This window comes from Equus asinus, chromosome 22, assembly GCF_041296235.1.
Source record: "Equus asinus isolate D_3611 breed Donkey chromosome 22, EquAss-T2T_v2, whole genome shotgun sequence".
NCBI lineage: Eukaryota > Metazoa > Chordata > Mammalia > Perissodactyla > Equidae > Equus > Equus asinus.
The window spans coordinates 35,837,114-35,852,371 of NC_091811.1; the positions used below are offsets into that span (position 1 = coordinate 35,837,114).

Sequence of the window (15,258 nt, forward strand, 5' to 3'; positions counted from 1 at the left end):
TTTGATCCCCTCTTTTGTGGACAATCTCTTAGAGTTGAACCGGAACCACCCAGGTAGAGGGGTGGAGGCAGAGGTGGAAAGCTCACCAGATAACATGGAGACTTCCAAACCTGGGAGGGCACATTTCTGGATGTGTTCAAATTGAGTACAAGGCAAAATTGTATGGTTCTTTGTAGGGGACCTTGAAAATTGTTTCTCCAGAATTTCTCTATCTTAAGTATTGCAGGCACTATGCCATCATTTAGGCACGCTATTACCGTGACGATCTTTCCTTCTCCACCAACAATGTATACTCGCCTGTTAGGACCTCACACGGACTAGCTCAACTCCTTCCATGAGGAAACTTCAGCCTGTGGCCTCCTCTTTACTGTTACTATGGGTTGATAGTATAAAGAGCAGTGGACTCAGAACCAAAAAATCTGATTTCAATCCTGGTTCTGCTACTTACTGAGCTGTGTGACCTTGGACTAGTTGCTTGCCTCAGCTTCCTCCCAGAGGGTTTGACAAACAGGCCTTAGGATTCCTTGTTGCCCTCTAAGGCTTGTCTCTCTCTCTCTCTCTTTCCCCTTTGGGTACTGAGTGGAGAACATGGATCATCATGCCCTTATTTGAAGGGAAAGAAGTCACCCTTAGTTTCTTTTGTAAGACAGGTGGATGAATGAGGTGAGCCAGAGCTGCCTGTGAGGGATGTTTGTTCCCCGCTTCTGCATTATATACTATCACGCTATGCATGCAATCCTTTGCAGTAGAAAGTACCGTGACTCTCAGTGCCAGCTCATGGTTCAGATCCTCAGGAGGAGACGATAGGGAAAGCCAGTATGGCAGTCAAATTCTAAAGAAGCTGAGAAGTTGGGAAATCCTAACTCAGACCTCAAGTCAAATAGAACCAATTAAACTGTCCTGGTGCTCAGCACAGGACCACAGTGTGCCACAGTCTTCTCCTTGGAGATAGCCCCATGGGCTTACTCTCCTGTTCATTCTGTAAAATGCAGCTACTTCTCAAGGCCTTCTCTGTCCCACCCGGATGAAGTTAGCAATCCTCACCCCCCCACTATTGTATTCACCCCTGCATAGCACTTAACTATGTTTATTTTAGTGTGCGTCTGTCATCCCCACTAGACTTTGAGATGCTTAGAGATTATTAATCTTTGATTCTCCAGCTCTTACCACAGTACCTCACGAAGTAGGAGCAAAACAAATGTCTGTATCCCCTTACCCACTATTTATTGAATCTGTAGGCTCAAAGAGAAAAGGAGTGTGCTGCAATCCGCGGGGAGCCTGAAACCTCTCACCAGAAGGTTTCCAATGGGTGTGTCTAAACTCGAAGGCAACATCTAAACTCAAAAGCACATCCTCCCTGCCAGTTCCCCAGAATGGTTTTCTGGACCTGCCACCCAAGATGTCCAAAATCCAGCGGTGGAGGAGATTACACACCAGAAGCAGGGTCCAGGGTCATCCATGAATCAAAATGTCAATCAGTTTTCACTAATGACCCTTGGTCTCCCATTCTTATCAACCTGAGAGAAAGAAGTGTTCATCAAATCAAATAATTTGTTTCTGGCATGAAAATTTCTTTATTTTGTGGTTAGCTGTGGAATAAAACCATTAGTGAGCTGCTTTTTTATGTAATAAAATGATCAAAAATATATAAAGTATTTGAAGGCTTTTGCATTAAGTGTTCTGATAGGGAACATTGCTGAGCATGTCAAAGTTAAAAGAAATGAGGAAAAAAGGTTGGAAGGAGAAATGTGTCACTGTAGAAACATTCTACAAGCTCATACAATTTAGAGAAGTACCTTCAGGTACTGTTAAAGCCTATTCATTCTAATTTTAGACACATTTCAAATGGGTGTGGTTTTGGTTAAAATGGTTGCACAGGCCATAGTAAGTCAGAGTAGCAAATTAGATAAAAGTTGGAGGCAAGCACTCTGACACATCAAGAAGTGACAGCTGGCAGCCGGACCATGAGTAAAGAGACTGAAAAATCTAATAAAAGCAGATATAAGAACTCAAAAAGAATTTAGTGCAGGTGCCAATATTCCCAGATGACAGGCATAGTGCAAGAGTGATGTTTATAATGATGACCCTGAATTATTGAGAAAGGTTAACTACAGATCAGGTATTTTTTTCTAAGACGTGCAAGACACTTTAGAGGACCTGTATAACATATTTTAGTAAGGTTTTCCACTAAAATAATTTAAGAAAGAAAAAAAAAGAGAAACAATGTTGGCACTTGAACATAAAAGTTTCACTGTTCTGAACCGTTGTTACATGGAGCACATTAATTCCCTGAGGCCAGATGAACTGGGCATCACTGAATTTGGAATTTTAAAATATCAACTTTTAGAAAGGTATAGTTTTACATTTGTCTGGAATTTTCAATATGGAATCACTGAACAAGTACAAGAAACCCAATTTTAAGACAAATGTCCAACTCCTTTCTAGGAGCATATTTTTAAAGTACATGTTGCACATGTTTTTTAGTATAAATCCCATCTTAATCACAGAAAATATGTGATAATTTTCCATGTCAATCGTCTATTAAACTCTGTGAAAAACTGGAACTTACATTGAACTTTAGCATGCACTGTATATCCATTTTAAATTTATTTAAAACAACACCGAACAATGAGGGGCCCTAAATATATTGATCTGAGGGTCCAACAGATTAAGAATTTTTGTTTAATGAAAAACATCAGATTGCTATCTGAAGTAAAATACCGTGATCACCATAGTACAACTAGCTTTTGGCATTAGGATGGCCTTCATTCATTCATGAGGGCTCTGTTGATTTCTTTCTAAAGTAAAAGGCCCTAGTCTGTTTGCCCAGCCATGTCTTCCTAGGTCTCATTTGGCAATCGCCTTCCATGGTGAGGTTCCTGACCTGTGACATAGTTAGGAAGAGCCTAAGGCTTCTTTTACATACTTTTGAACAAATCTCAGGTGATGGGCAATAACCAAAGTTATGACCTAGACGGCCAGCAACAGAGAACCAAATGAAAAATAGTTTTCATAATGATAGGAACTAAAATGCCAGTGATACTTTTCAATAGCTATGAAAATGTAGTTTCTAGTGCCTTACAAATGTGCTTAGCTCTTTGGGAAGAAAAGGCCATTTATCAATTCAACATAAAGTTTGCTGAAAAATATGTGAATGTAAAATTAATTGGTATGCTGCTATATGTATAAAAGTATTATGACTCAAGATTCATATTTGTCTTCAATTGAAAAATCACATACACTGTGAAGCAGTTTGGCTAAAATTTCACCACTGCAGGTATAAAACCCTCCTTAGTGAATTATGACTCCAGTCTTTTAATTCATTAAAATAAATCAATGACCAAAATAACATTTTTCAGATGCCATATAGACAACATTATTTTGCAATTCTGTCCTAACTTTATCTTATTACCATGTTAGAATATAGGCATTTGGACTAAATAACCAACCTATAAAATCTGGTCCAACCCTAAGGTTTCCCATTTTATTATACCAAAGTTATACAAATGCTAAAACATTTTATTATCCTCCAATTTACTTGGAATCTTTTTTGTTTATGAAACATATTAATACAATATGGCATTAAAATGTAGCTCAAAATATTTAAAACACTATTTTTCCCATTATTCTGGTCTACACAGATAGAATATTTTTCTAAACTTCAATAAATTGCAATGCTCAAAAACCCTACGTGGTTTTCCAGCATTGTTATTTCCTTTGTTCCTGTGGTTTATTCATGATGTTTCATGAATGCTACCCAATCAAATTCAGTCTATTTGGTTCAAGATGCTGCCGTGGGAAGAAGTTCACTGACTGGGGGATACGATAGATCTGGCCTCTAGTGCTGGCTCCAGGTAGCTGTGCGACCTTTGAAATATATTTGCTATCTCTGGGCTTCGTTTCCCTCCTATTATCAAGTGCAGGGACCTGGACAAGCTGATCTCTGAGGCTCCTTCCAGCTCCACTTTCTGAGACTTGTAGTTTGATTGCCATAAAGTCAGCAGAGGGAGCACTTTTTCTACATCTCATAAATTTTGACTATTATTTCAACACCTTTCAAAAATCAAGGGGTTTGTAAAGAACATTATTGAAACTAACAAATTGACAATCCTTCACATAGTTTGTATCAAATCACAGATTTGATTATAAATTTGAGAAAAGTCTAGAAATTATTTCTGTTTCTTGAATTCCATGATAAAGTCCCACAAAAGAATTATTTTATAAAGGTTAAGGAGCTAAAATAAACTGATCAATTAAGCACCCCCAAGTGGTACTATATTTTATAGGGGACCCAGAGAAAGAGAGACACCAGACCATACTACAGTGGCTATGTGGTGTCAAAGATGAAAAGTGAAAAATTCATCAATCTTAAAAATATTAGCGAATTGTGTCTAACATAAACCACACAAGTGATTGGTAGGTTTTTCTTTTACACTTTTCACTAAAATAAGTTGGGAACAAGCAGGTAGAGACAGCCAGAGCCCGGAGACTTGCAAAACACTGGAAACATGTGATATTAAGCCAATGACAAATAAAGTTGTATTCTGAGAACCTAAGTGACTTTCATCCCTATATTCACAGATACCCTAAAACTAATCGAGCATCCATTATCTTTTTAATTATTAGACAGTCTCATATCGTATATTAAAGTTTTTATTCCTTAGTAAGAATTTTAAAATCACAAAAGTGTGGCAATATTTAAGTAATAGAACTTATGGAGTGCTGAAAATACTAGAATATAAAGATAATTTCTAGTTTATCTTCACATACTAAACTTTTCTAAACCAGGTGGTTTCTTGCAGACAGTATTTATTTATTTTTTTTAATAATTTAAGACAGCATAAGCTTGTACCAAGCATAAGCATTGTAACAAAAGTGCAACTTTTCAGCAAATCCTCCCCAAAAGATATTTTAACTCAAAATATCATTAGCACGTATTTTCTCCCTACAAAAATAGCAATGTCAGACATCATTAATTGGATGTATTAACAACTATGTACATAAGAGCCACCTTGTAGGCTAAGAATTTAACGTTGTTTAAACACAGCGTTTGAGGCAAACAGTAGCAACAGCAGCAGCAAATGCACCAAACTGACTAAAAGACCCAGATATTTTCTTCACTCATAGTCAGACTGTTGTGTCTCACCCCTTACATAACATTCAAGTGAGATTCCTCACAGTGCTACCTTGGCAACAAACTAAAAATATCTAGACAAGGTCTTGGTTTAAGCCTTATTAAAAAAGCTTTCTTTGTGATTATCTGGTATCTGGTTTGGTCTCCAGAAAATACATAGACTTGGAGATCGGAAGGCCTCCCAGGGCTTCATTCCACATCTTTACAGCATTTCTAATCAAAACTGACCAGTTTAATGCTTTCCTCCGCTTTTGTGATCTAACAGAATATAGGATAAATCAGTTTGGACTTGTTTTCTTTCTTTGCTTTTAAGTTCAGTGCACATTCTTTTTTTTTTTTTTACAGCAAGATTATAACAACTTAGGATCATGATGGATTAAATAATGCCAGGGTGGGAATAGATGCACTTGATATATATATATTCATATACATATATATGAAATTAAAATGGGTCAATTGATTCACGGTCAATTTCTCAATAAAGTGCTAGCAAATGGACTAAGAATGATTCTGGCCTTCCTCACCCATCTCCTTCCCTGACTTAGTTCGGACGATGGCACAACTCCGTGTCTCTTTAAACAAGTTCAAGTTACTAAGGGATACCATTCAAACCACTTCAGAATAGGTGGCAACGCAAGCGACTGCATCCTCACCTCTTCCTCTTTGAAAAATATATGCCTTTTAAAAAGCTGAACATTATAAAATACTGAAGAGTAAATTCAATTCTAAAAGAGCCTCATTCTGTTTGTGGAAAGCCTCCTGAAGCAGGCAGGACCGCACTGAAACACAGATAACAAACAGCTACCTGCTGTTCCATGTCAACTCCTCAGCCACCTGTCCCCCTGCCCTGGTTCAATGCCCTCAGCCACAGAACAGACCATTCTTACTTCCTCGAGAATTAGCTTCTATATTTTAAAAGATAGTGGAACGTGGCCTAAAGAAAGGCAAAACTTATTTGGGGGAGTTCTTTAAAGAAAAAAGAATCAGTATCTATCGCAGAGGTTCTTTTACAGCTGGTGGGGGAAGAAAGGGTGTGTGGAAGGTGGGGTGGTGAGGGATGAGCAAAACAGGAACTCCAAATGTACACAAAACACCTGTTTTTTTTTTTTTTAAAAAAAAAAAGCCTGTCGTGCATCTATTACACTTCCTCCCTTAAAAACGTTAAGGGTGTTTTAACTTATTAATATTATTATTCCGCGTGAACCCTCGTCCTTTCGAAGAAAGGGGTGCAAGGATTCAGGGGGTCTCCTTTCCTGGCTGCGAGGGATCTTCCTGAGCAGAGCTCTCCGGATTCCCGGGCTCACGAGGGCCGGCGAAGGGCAGGTGGGTGCGGCCGTGCGGGTGCGGGGGGTGCAGCGCCCCAGGGGGCGCCACCTCGTGTGGCAGGAGGGTCGCGGCGGCGGCGGCGCTCGCTTTCTCGGGCGGGGGCGACAATACCGAGGACAGGCAGGGGAAGGCGGCGGCCGCGGCGGCGGCAGCGGCGGCCGCGGCGGCGGCGGCCGGGGCGGGGATGCCGGGGTAGAGCAGCGGGAACGGGGCGGCGGCCGCCGCCGGGTACAGGTACTTCTCCAGGCCGCTCTTGTCCAGGAAGGGCTGCACGTAGGCGGCGGCCGCCGACGGCGAGAGGAAGTAGAAGGGCAAGCAGAACGGGGCGGCAGCGGCCGCGGGCTGCGCAAAGGGCGCGCCCCCGCCTCCGCCGAACGCCACCAGGGAGCTGAGCAGGGCGGCGTCGGGTCGCAGCAGCGCGGCCGCGGCTGCCGGGTCGGGCCCCAGAAGCGCGGCCGCTGCCGCCGCCGCGCCGCCCCCCGGGCCGCCGCGGGAATCCAGCTTCATCCTTTTGGGCGCCGGCGAGTCTTCCCCGGGGGGCTCCTGCTTGATGGTAATGCGGCTCGCCCCCGCGCCTTTGCTCTTCTCACGGTCCGGCCGGGCCTCGGCCTCGCCGCCGTAGCCGCTGTCGGTGTCCGTGTCGTTCTCGGCGGCGAGCTCGGCGCTGGGCTGAGTCCGCTGGATGACCGGCACGCAGTGGGCGAGGGGCTCCAGCTTCTGGCCCGCGTGCTCCAGGCAGGGGGCGGCCGCGGGGGCGGCGGCCGAGGGCGCGCCGGTGCTTTTGCTCAGAGGGACCTGTTGAGTCAACAGCTGGGGAGTGGGCAAGAACTGGGTGGCCACGGCGTGCAAGTGGTTGATCAGCTGGACACACCGCGGCTCCCTGGGCGTCCAGCTCTCAAACCGGGAGAGGTATTGCAAGACTTCTTTGGCGCATGTTTGAAATCCCGAGTGGAACGCATCCAAGTCGGACTGAATGGGCGATTTCAGAGATCGCTCCCCTAGGATGAGGAAGGGGATGGGGGTGGGGACAGAGGAATGGAGGCAAGAAGAAAAATACCGACGTTAAAACATCTGCTTATCACGTGGGCCCTGCATTGACTAAAGTGATCTCGGTTTTTCCTCTGTATTCGAGTGATATAATCCACCGGTTGCCGCGGGGGGTGGGAGAAGTGGGAAGGGGGGTTGGGGGGCGCTCTACTCCCAGCTGAAAAACCAAAGTGGAGAGGGCGCAACCGCCACTTTAAATAAAAATCTGATTCCTCTGAGTTCTGCTGAAAGCCTCTAGGATGCTGCGGGAAATGGGCACTTTCCAATGAAGGGAAAGTATAAGCAATTTAACAAATGAGAGGGAGCCCGTGGCCCACGGCAGGAGGTGGGGGTGGGGGAAGAGAAGAGTCCTAACACTGCTCCTCTGTGGGCTGCCCGGCTTCATCAGGGTGGGTTGGCCTCCCTGAACTGACTTACCATTCTGTAAAGCAATTATCTTCTGATGCTGCTGCTCGGTTAAGGCTGTTAAAGCTTTTAAGTGTTTCAAAGTTAATTCCAAGACTACGGCTTTCTCCAGATGCCCCAGAGTCTGCAGTGGTGCAAAAGAGAAGGGGGCACTTGGTTACTTAAAAACACACCTTTGGCTTGATTGGCTCTCCATTCAGCACAGCAACTTAAGCAAACACTTTGAAAGAAGTACTATTCCTATACTTCTTGAGCTTTCCACAAGACAGGTTAGAAATGATTTCTTGGCTTCAGTTGTGAGCACCTACTCTTGAGTTTGTAGGAAACTCTACACTATAGCACAAGTTGTATCGCATCTGATATTTACATTTATTCTGATATCTCCGGGAGGAGTACTAGGCTATTAACACACCCATGGAGAGCAGCAAAGAATGAAAATGTGCATCTTACTGTCAACTTCAGATGTTCGGGCAGTAAATCTTTCAGCTGAGCAATGCATTCATTAATTCGGTCTCTTCTTTTCTTTTCTATTAATCTGTGCGGTAATTTGTAGGTATCCTTAATGTATGGGAGTCATGGAAGAGAGAAAACAATAAGCTAAACATTCATTTACTGGATATAACAATATCCACCCCCCCCCCCCCCGCAACCATACTATGTGATAAACTATGCCCAAGAAACCTCTTTCCTCTGCACTATTCTGAAATGCAATCTAAATTCAGGTATGATTTTTAATCTCCCCCTGAGAGTATCCAGCAAACGACTTAAAATTCACAGTTGGGGAAGCTCAAGGGCTGGAATATATTTGAGGGCAGAGCTTCGCTGTGAAATCACTGGCCCTAATTAACTATCCAGGCAGGTTAGGAGGAACATCGGAAACTTACACTTACCTTGCTGTCGTCTCGCTTCATGCTCCTCTTGGGTTTACACATATATAAAGAAGAATAGTCCAGTCTGCAAAACAGAAATCAGCATCAGGCACCCATTTGGGGAGGTGCTCTGCCCTCGCCCGCTCCATACCACTTTCTGGAGAAGAAAAAAAAAATCAAACTGAAGCCTACACAGATATTCGCAAGGGTGCCTGCACCTTACCCTATAAAATCTCTATGTTCCAGTAACTGTCTCTCTTGCAAATGAGGAATTCCTTCGTCCATGTTCAACCGCTGTCCGTTTCCTCTGTTTCGATTTTTGGGGTTCTGTTCTATAATCTGTGGGACGGTAGCTTTTGGAGATCTTGGGGGGATCTGTGCGTCTCCAGTCTCTCTCTCTCTCTCTCTCTCTTCAGTGCAGTGTTGAAAGTGTGAAGCAGTTGGTCCCCCCCTCCCACCGCGCTCGCCCTCTCGCACACACACGCACACGCACACGCACGCACACTCGCGCCGGCCCCACTGCGCTGGTAGTTTGCTCTCACTCCGGGCAGTGTTTGGCCACAGGGCACGCGCGTCGCCGGCCAGACCAGCACCCAGCTCACGTGCGGAACGTACCATCCGCGGTCCAGCCCGGAGGGGGGCGGGGGAGGAGGGGCCGGGCCGGGAGGGGGCGTTGGAAGCAGGCTGCGAGGGAAGGCGAACGGCGGGAGGGGGCGGGGACACCTGATCAGGGCCACCGGAAAGGAAAAACAACTTCAGCCAAGCTATTCATCTTCCCAAAGGCGATGCAGTCAGCTGAGGGAGGGGGAGGGGGCGCAGGGGGTGCGGGGCAGCCAGGGCTTCCTCGGCTCCGAAATGCGACTCCCTCAGTTTGTCCGTCATTACGGTGCAGGAACGTGAACGTGGCTTTTTGCTTTTCCACCAACTGTACTGTTGGTTTGGACCAGAAAAAGGAAAAAGAAAGAGAATTCGCGGTGGGTAAACTTCGGTCCCGAAGGAAAATTTGGAGACTTGTTTGCTCACCGCTCAGTGGCCTGGGGGGACCCCCCTTGGCCCCGGTTGGAGGTCGCCTCCAAAAGGGGCAACTTGAAATCTGTTTCCTGAAGGATTTAAGATAAATGAAAATGTAGTCAGTGGGTCAGAATGTCGCAATCCAAGTCTCTTTCGGCGACACGGTGTCCCTGGGCCACCCAAACTTCCCGCAGCAGCCGGAATTGCGGTGCCACTAATCACAGCAGCAGATGACGACGTTTGGGGCCTCTGGTGCTCCCGGAGGAACGCGGCGGGGAGGGAGGGGGAGACGGGGGGTGGCACGAGAGGGGCTACCGCGGAAAGGCAATGCAGCACTATCACTCGCCCGCGAAACTCCGCCGCCCCTCCACGCCTCGGGTGGCGCTGGGTGCTTTCCCCGCCCCCCACTCCTCGTGCGATAAGCGACACTAGGAGTGTGCAGAGCCCACGTTTACTACCGCTGGCACCTCCAAAGCCTCCCTCCTTAATCCTGTCTCAAACGGGTACCAGCACAGGGCCAGCAACGTGATCCGACCTGCGGCTGCTGCCACATCACTGCGCGGGGAGCCCGTGCGCGCGTGCGCGCGCTCTCCCTGCAGCCGCGGCGCCGGGCGCGGGGAAGCACAGACCAGCACGAGCCGGGCTACCTTTCCCCAGAGCCACCCCGGAGCATGACTCACTGCTAGTGAGAGTTACCGGGAGGTGCCCAGAGATGCGCACAGCCCATGCCGCCCGGCGCAGCGGGCGGCTGCGGCCTTGGAGGCCAGGGGAAAGCATGTCCTGAGGGACTCCCAGGTCTCTGGCCCCGCTGCCGCTACTCTGGTCTGCCGGGGGTGGGATGGAGAGAATATATATTAATTTCTTTATATATCGGTAGACAGATATAAAAACCAAAGATCTTTCCTTCCTGCACCAAGAGTAAGATTTACATTCTCCTGGGTGATCCCCGAACCAGTCACGATCGCCACTGGCACGTGGACCAAGGGAAGAAGTACCCCGAATGCACACGCACCGGGGCGCGGCTGGGACTGGGGCCGTCGCTACGTGTCCCCCAGCCCGCCCCGCCAAGCGCGGGTTCCGGGGACGGATCTGGGTCGCGGGAAGCGGCGGCTGGGAGGAGGTCACGTGTCTGCAGGAGTCGCGACTCCTCCCCGCCCCCAGGAGCCGCCCGGACAGCGGCCGCGCCGCGCGCTGCTGCAGTCTCCAGAGTCCCGGGCGGAGACGCGCGCCGCGTCTGGCTTCGTGACTCCGGCGGCGGCGGCGGCGGCGGCCCAAGCTCACCCCGGCGTGAGCAGACGCTCAAAGTCCGTCCGCTTTGTCTGTTTCGAGGGCCCTTTAAGGTCTCTCGACTGCCTCGAATAGGGGGACGTGTTTTGCACCAAACAGGCGATTTAATAATGATAAATACGTAAAAAGTATTTTTAAAACATAGATTTTATTTTAAACCTAATTCCAACCTTCGTCTTGTTTCCAAGTGATAGGGTGATTAATTCCCTTTGGTGGGGAGGGCAATTTGGTGCCCTAACAGCGGCATATCCCTGAAGTAATGTATCATTTTGTCTTCCTGTTCTAAATTGACCCCCCCCCCCCAAAAAATTTAAAAAGCAGGGGAGGGGAATGCCGTTAAGGTGAATAATCAAAAAATAAAATACCAGCTCCCCTTATAGCTTTCTGAATGGTTGGAGAAGAAAGAGTGTGTAAATATTTGCTCCAGAGCTAAATTTTCACTTGAAAAGGACGGCTGGAGTAGTTAGAGAAAATGACATGAAGACTAGATCACTGCATCTTGGCCTTGTCGGTAGAGCAGACAAGACACAAGGCAGACCTCTGATCAGGGCAGACCTTAGGGACTAAGCCTGGAGCAGACTCTAAAGCCAGTTAAATTAGGAGGAATAGGGAAAGCAGCCCAGTGGATCATGGGTGTGTTAATTTTGGATGTCAACTTCCCATAATTTAAAGACATAGAAGCCTGTTGCTGTAAATGAAGTCTTTTGTGTTAGCAGTTTTGTCTTCTCTGCTCACATCCCTTCTGTACCAAGTTTCCCTACTTCTGTATACAACGTTTTGTTTTCTCTCCACTGCTCTCTTTTTCTGATACACAGCTCAAGCTGTAAATGGAGTCTTTTCTAATGTTTGGTTTCCTATGTTATTCTCAGTCCTCCTTTTCTTCTGTCTTTCCTTTTCATGGCTGCCTTTTATTCATTTCCCTTTTTCTGTTCTTTCCCATCTGTTTTTATTCTTCCTGGCTTTCCGCCCATTAAATGTCTGCTTTTGCTTTTTCCCTGTAGTTTGTTCTTTCTCTTACTTTTTGTCTTTTTTTCTTTAGTCTTTCACCTTGATGTCCCATCTTACTTATCTGCTTCTCTTAAACTTGAGTTCTACTCCCGTTCTTTCTCAAACTCTTGCCTCTGGAATATGGGCATAGTTTAATGCTTCCAAATGTCCCTTTGCTGCAAGGAGGGTATAACAGTAGCTAACAACTATATAGCATCTACAATTAAAGGATCAGACACGATTCTAAGAGTTTTTCATGTGTTAACTTATTAATCCTTTCCACAACCTTGTAAGTAGATACTATTATTGTCTCCATTCTACAGATGAGAAAATAGATGGATGAGGAGATTACAAAAATGTGTTCTTAGTCCCAGAGGCAGGATTAAAGCCCAGACATTGAGCTCCACAGTCTGTGCTCTTAACCATCACCCCTTGATGTGAACAGTGAGGGCCCAGGTCTAAATGTTAAATAGCTGTTTAAGAGTTTTTTGGGTTTTTTTTTTTTTTTTTACCAGTGTGGGTGTGCACATTTGGTGTGTGTGTGTGTGCATGTGTGTATGTGTGCATGCGCACGAATGTGTGTGGGCAGTGTTGGAAGAGAGATGGGAAGGGAACGATGTTAGCACAGGAGCTAAGAAAAAAGTATAGAGAAAGAAAAAAGTATAAGAAAAAGAAGGATGGCAGTCTTTTGTCAGTGAGTGATTCAGTTGGCACCTACCTCCAAATTTATTAAATCGAAATATCCTAATTAATTGTTATAATTTCATACAGAGGGACGCATGGAAGTACAGTTTAGAGGAGGCTAATGGTGACCAGCTGTTCACCATTTCCACGGAGCAAACCAAGCCAAACTCTAATATGAAAGCTTCAGGTTAGTAATGGGGAGTTCACCTGTGGTGAGGTTAGAAAGGGAAAAAAAATTCCCCTAACAAAGGAACAGAAGACTAGAATGCCCTCTTTGGGTATGTTTAAAAATAGGTTGAGTCTTATCTTTTTAGGAAGGTTTAATGCTGTCCTGCTGAAAGCCAAGGAGATACAAGATGAGCTCAAAGCCCCTTTGAGCCTATAATTAAAGAATTTTATGATGCCTTGCTTTCAATTAAAGATGCCCATCTTTCTCCTTTTAATAGGTGAGGAGGAAGCTGCTTCCACGGCTTTTCTTTGGTTGAGTAGGGAAATCACTACCTATAGAGACTCTAATGAAAGGGAACACTTATCCCAGGTCTCACCCCCACAACCCCCCACCCCTGCCTCAGGATTCTAAGCCCTACACTCATTATTTTTACCTTATGACTTTGGAAGTTCTTATCATGTTTGCTTGCAAAGTCTTGGATTTCCAACAGAAACAGAACTCTCCTGAGAGGATTAAACTTTCCATAGAGAAGAGAGGCTTTCTGCATCTTTAGGGTCCTGCAAGCCCTGTCGCTGTCCTGGAGAGGAGATGAGGGTGTTTTGGGACCCTGGATCTGCTTCAAACTAACTGTCCGTCTCTAACGATCTTGAAGGCCCCAGATCTGCCCAGGGTAGAGCCTCCTGCCTGTCCTGCTGTGAAAATGCCCCATCAGGTGGGCAGATGCCTTTCTTAATCACCTCTGTTTTGGATGGTGGACAAGAATTTATAGTCATTCTACATCACTTTACATCAAAAAGGGGAGTGTACCCCATTAAGCAGAGTTCATAAAAATCTAAAGGACAAAGCTTAGGGTTGATGCTAAATTTAATGTGGGGGCGGTGGGGGACCAAAGTGGGATGATAGATGGGGGATGTGTGAAGCCCCTTGGTGTCCCTTCTCTGGGCACACACATTGCTCTTAGGGAGAAAGGTTAGTGTTGTCAGGCAGACCACAGAAAGAAGCCACCTCATTGAAGGATCTTAGGAGGGAGGGACACCCCACTGCTACTCTCCAGAAGCCAAATATGACTTTAAAATATTGATAATGCGAGGCCAGCCTGGTGGCGCAGTGGTTAAGTTCACGCATTCCGCTTAAGTGGCCCGGGGTTTGCTGGTTCGGATCCTGGGTGTGGACCTACGCATGGCTTATCAAGCCATGCTGTGGCAGGCATCCCACATATAAAATAGAGGACAATGGGTACGGATGTTAGCTCAGGGCCAATCTTCCTCAGCAAAAAGAGGAGGATTGGCGGTAGATGTTAGCTCAGGGCTAGTCTTCCTCAAAAAACACACACAAAAGACGAAAAGATTGATAATGCTATTTGCTGAAGGTACCAGATTTAAAATGCCAGAATAGAAAGTTGGGTTTTCCAGTTGCATACTCAGCGAATTAACAGGAACAGAGCTGGTGTCCCTATTTAATTTGTGAAAGAACTTAAGTCTTTGTGTAGAATACCAATTAGTGTGTCTTTGTGGTTGTAAACATGCACGTGAATCACATTTTATATTTCTGAGACACCACTCAAGAAGTTTATACACTTATTAGTCTTTGCATAGCACCAAGGAGCAGGTAATATTAAGTATCAGAAATGAATTTTATTACTGTTGAAATCATTTGTGTTTTTGTACTTATGTGATTATCATAAACACTCGTGCAAGTGGTCCCAAATTTAACATATGCTCAGTGTTCCTGGGGTTTTTACATAGAAGAGACAACTAGAAGAGAGCCAAGTCTAAGAACACCACAGGGGATCCCCCTGGTATTTATCTCACCTGCCCATTATGGGCATGGATGGTCCTTGAATCAGTTTTCAGATGGTGTCCCCCCAGTGCAGAGAGCTATTTGTAGCAGAGTCTGTTGCTTTATGAAAGCAACAAAAAGAATAGCTAAGGAGAATTTAAGGCTACCCTTAGAATTAGAATGTGGTAGAAATTCTGGAATTAGAATCTATTGGTATAAATTTTATTCAATAGTTAACTTAAAGCAAGAATTCATATAAAATTACCGAAAAAAGTAATATGGTTCTGACAGTAATTTAGAATCTTGAGTCACAAGGAAGCTGATGGAAATCTAGGCTAGGTGTGAGTTTTCAGTTAAGAATTTGAGCCAAAATAACAGCAGCTTAAACAAATTAGGATGTCTTTTTTGGTCACATGAAAGCAGTCTGGAGGAAGGGAGTCCCGAGGTAATGTGAAGCAGTAATAGTGCCATCAGTGTCCTAGACTTCTCCATTTTTGCTCCACTCTCCACCAGCTTCCATCCATCCTCAAGATTGCCTCATCGTTATAAGATGGCTGCTG

General features: G+C 45.5%; 1 protein-coding gene and 1 long non-coding RNA gene across 6 annotated transcripts in view; one reads left to right on the top strand and one right to left on the bottom strand.

Annotated features, from left to right (window-relative positions):
- Nucleotides 1-4,637: 4,637 nt before the first annotated feature.
- On the bottom strand, nt 4,638-10,388 carry BHLHE41 (basic helix-loop-helix family member e41). Of its 2 annotated transcripts, XM_070494987.1 has the most exons (7): nt 10,328-10,382; nt 9,805-9,881; nt 9,005-9,711; nt 8,803-8,866; nt 8,363-8,470; nt 7,925-8,036; nt 4,638-7,458 (listed from the first exon to the last, which is right to left on the bottom strand). In XM_070494987.1, the coding sequence occupies exons 3-7, from the start codon at nt 9,397-9,399 to the stop codon at nt 6,371-6,373; spliced, it is 1,767 nt and encodes a 588-aa protein (XP_070351088.1). In that variant the 5' UTR covers nt 9,400-9,711; nt 9,805-9,881; nt 10,328-10,382; the 3' UTR covers nt 4,638-6,370. The 2 variants fall into 2 exon arrangements, with proteins under 2 accessions (XP_070351088.1, XP_014702392.3); XM_014846906.3 differs by having other exon boundaries at nt 9,005-10,388.
- LOC123287838 (uncharacterized) overlaps nt 6,322-15,258 on the top strand; it is a 73,453-nt gene continuing 64,516 nt past the window's right edge. For all 4 annotated transcript variants that reach the window (XR_006531207.2, XR_006531208.2, XR_011497123.1 and 1 more), the window contains exon 1: nt 6,322-6,457. This is a non-coding gene — a long non-coding RNA (uncharacterized lncRNA). The remainder of the gene's footprint in view (nt 6,458-15,258) is intronic.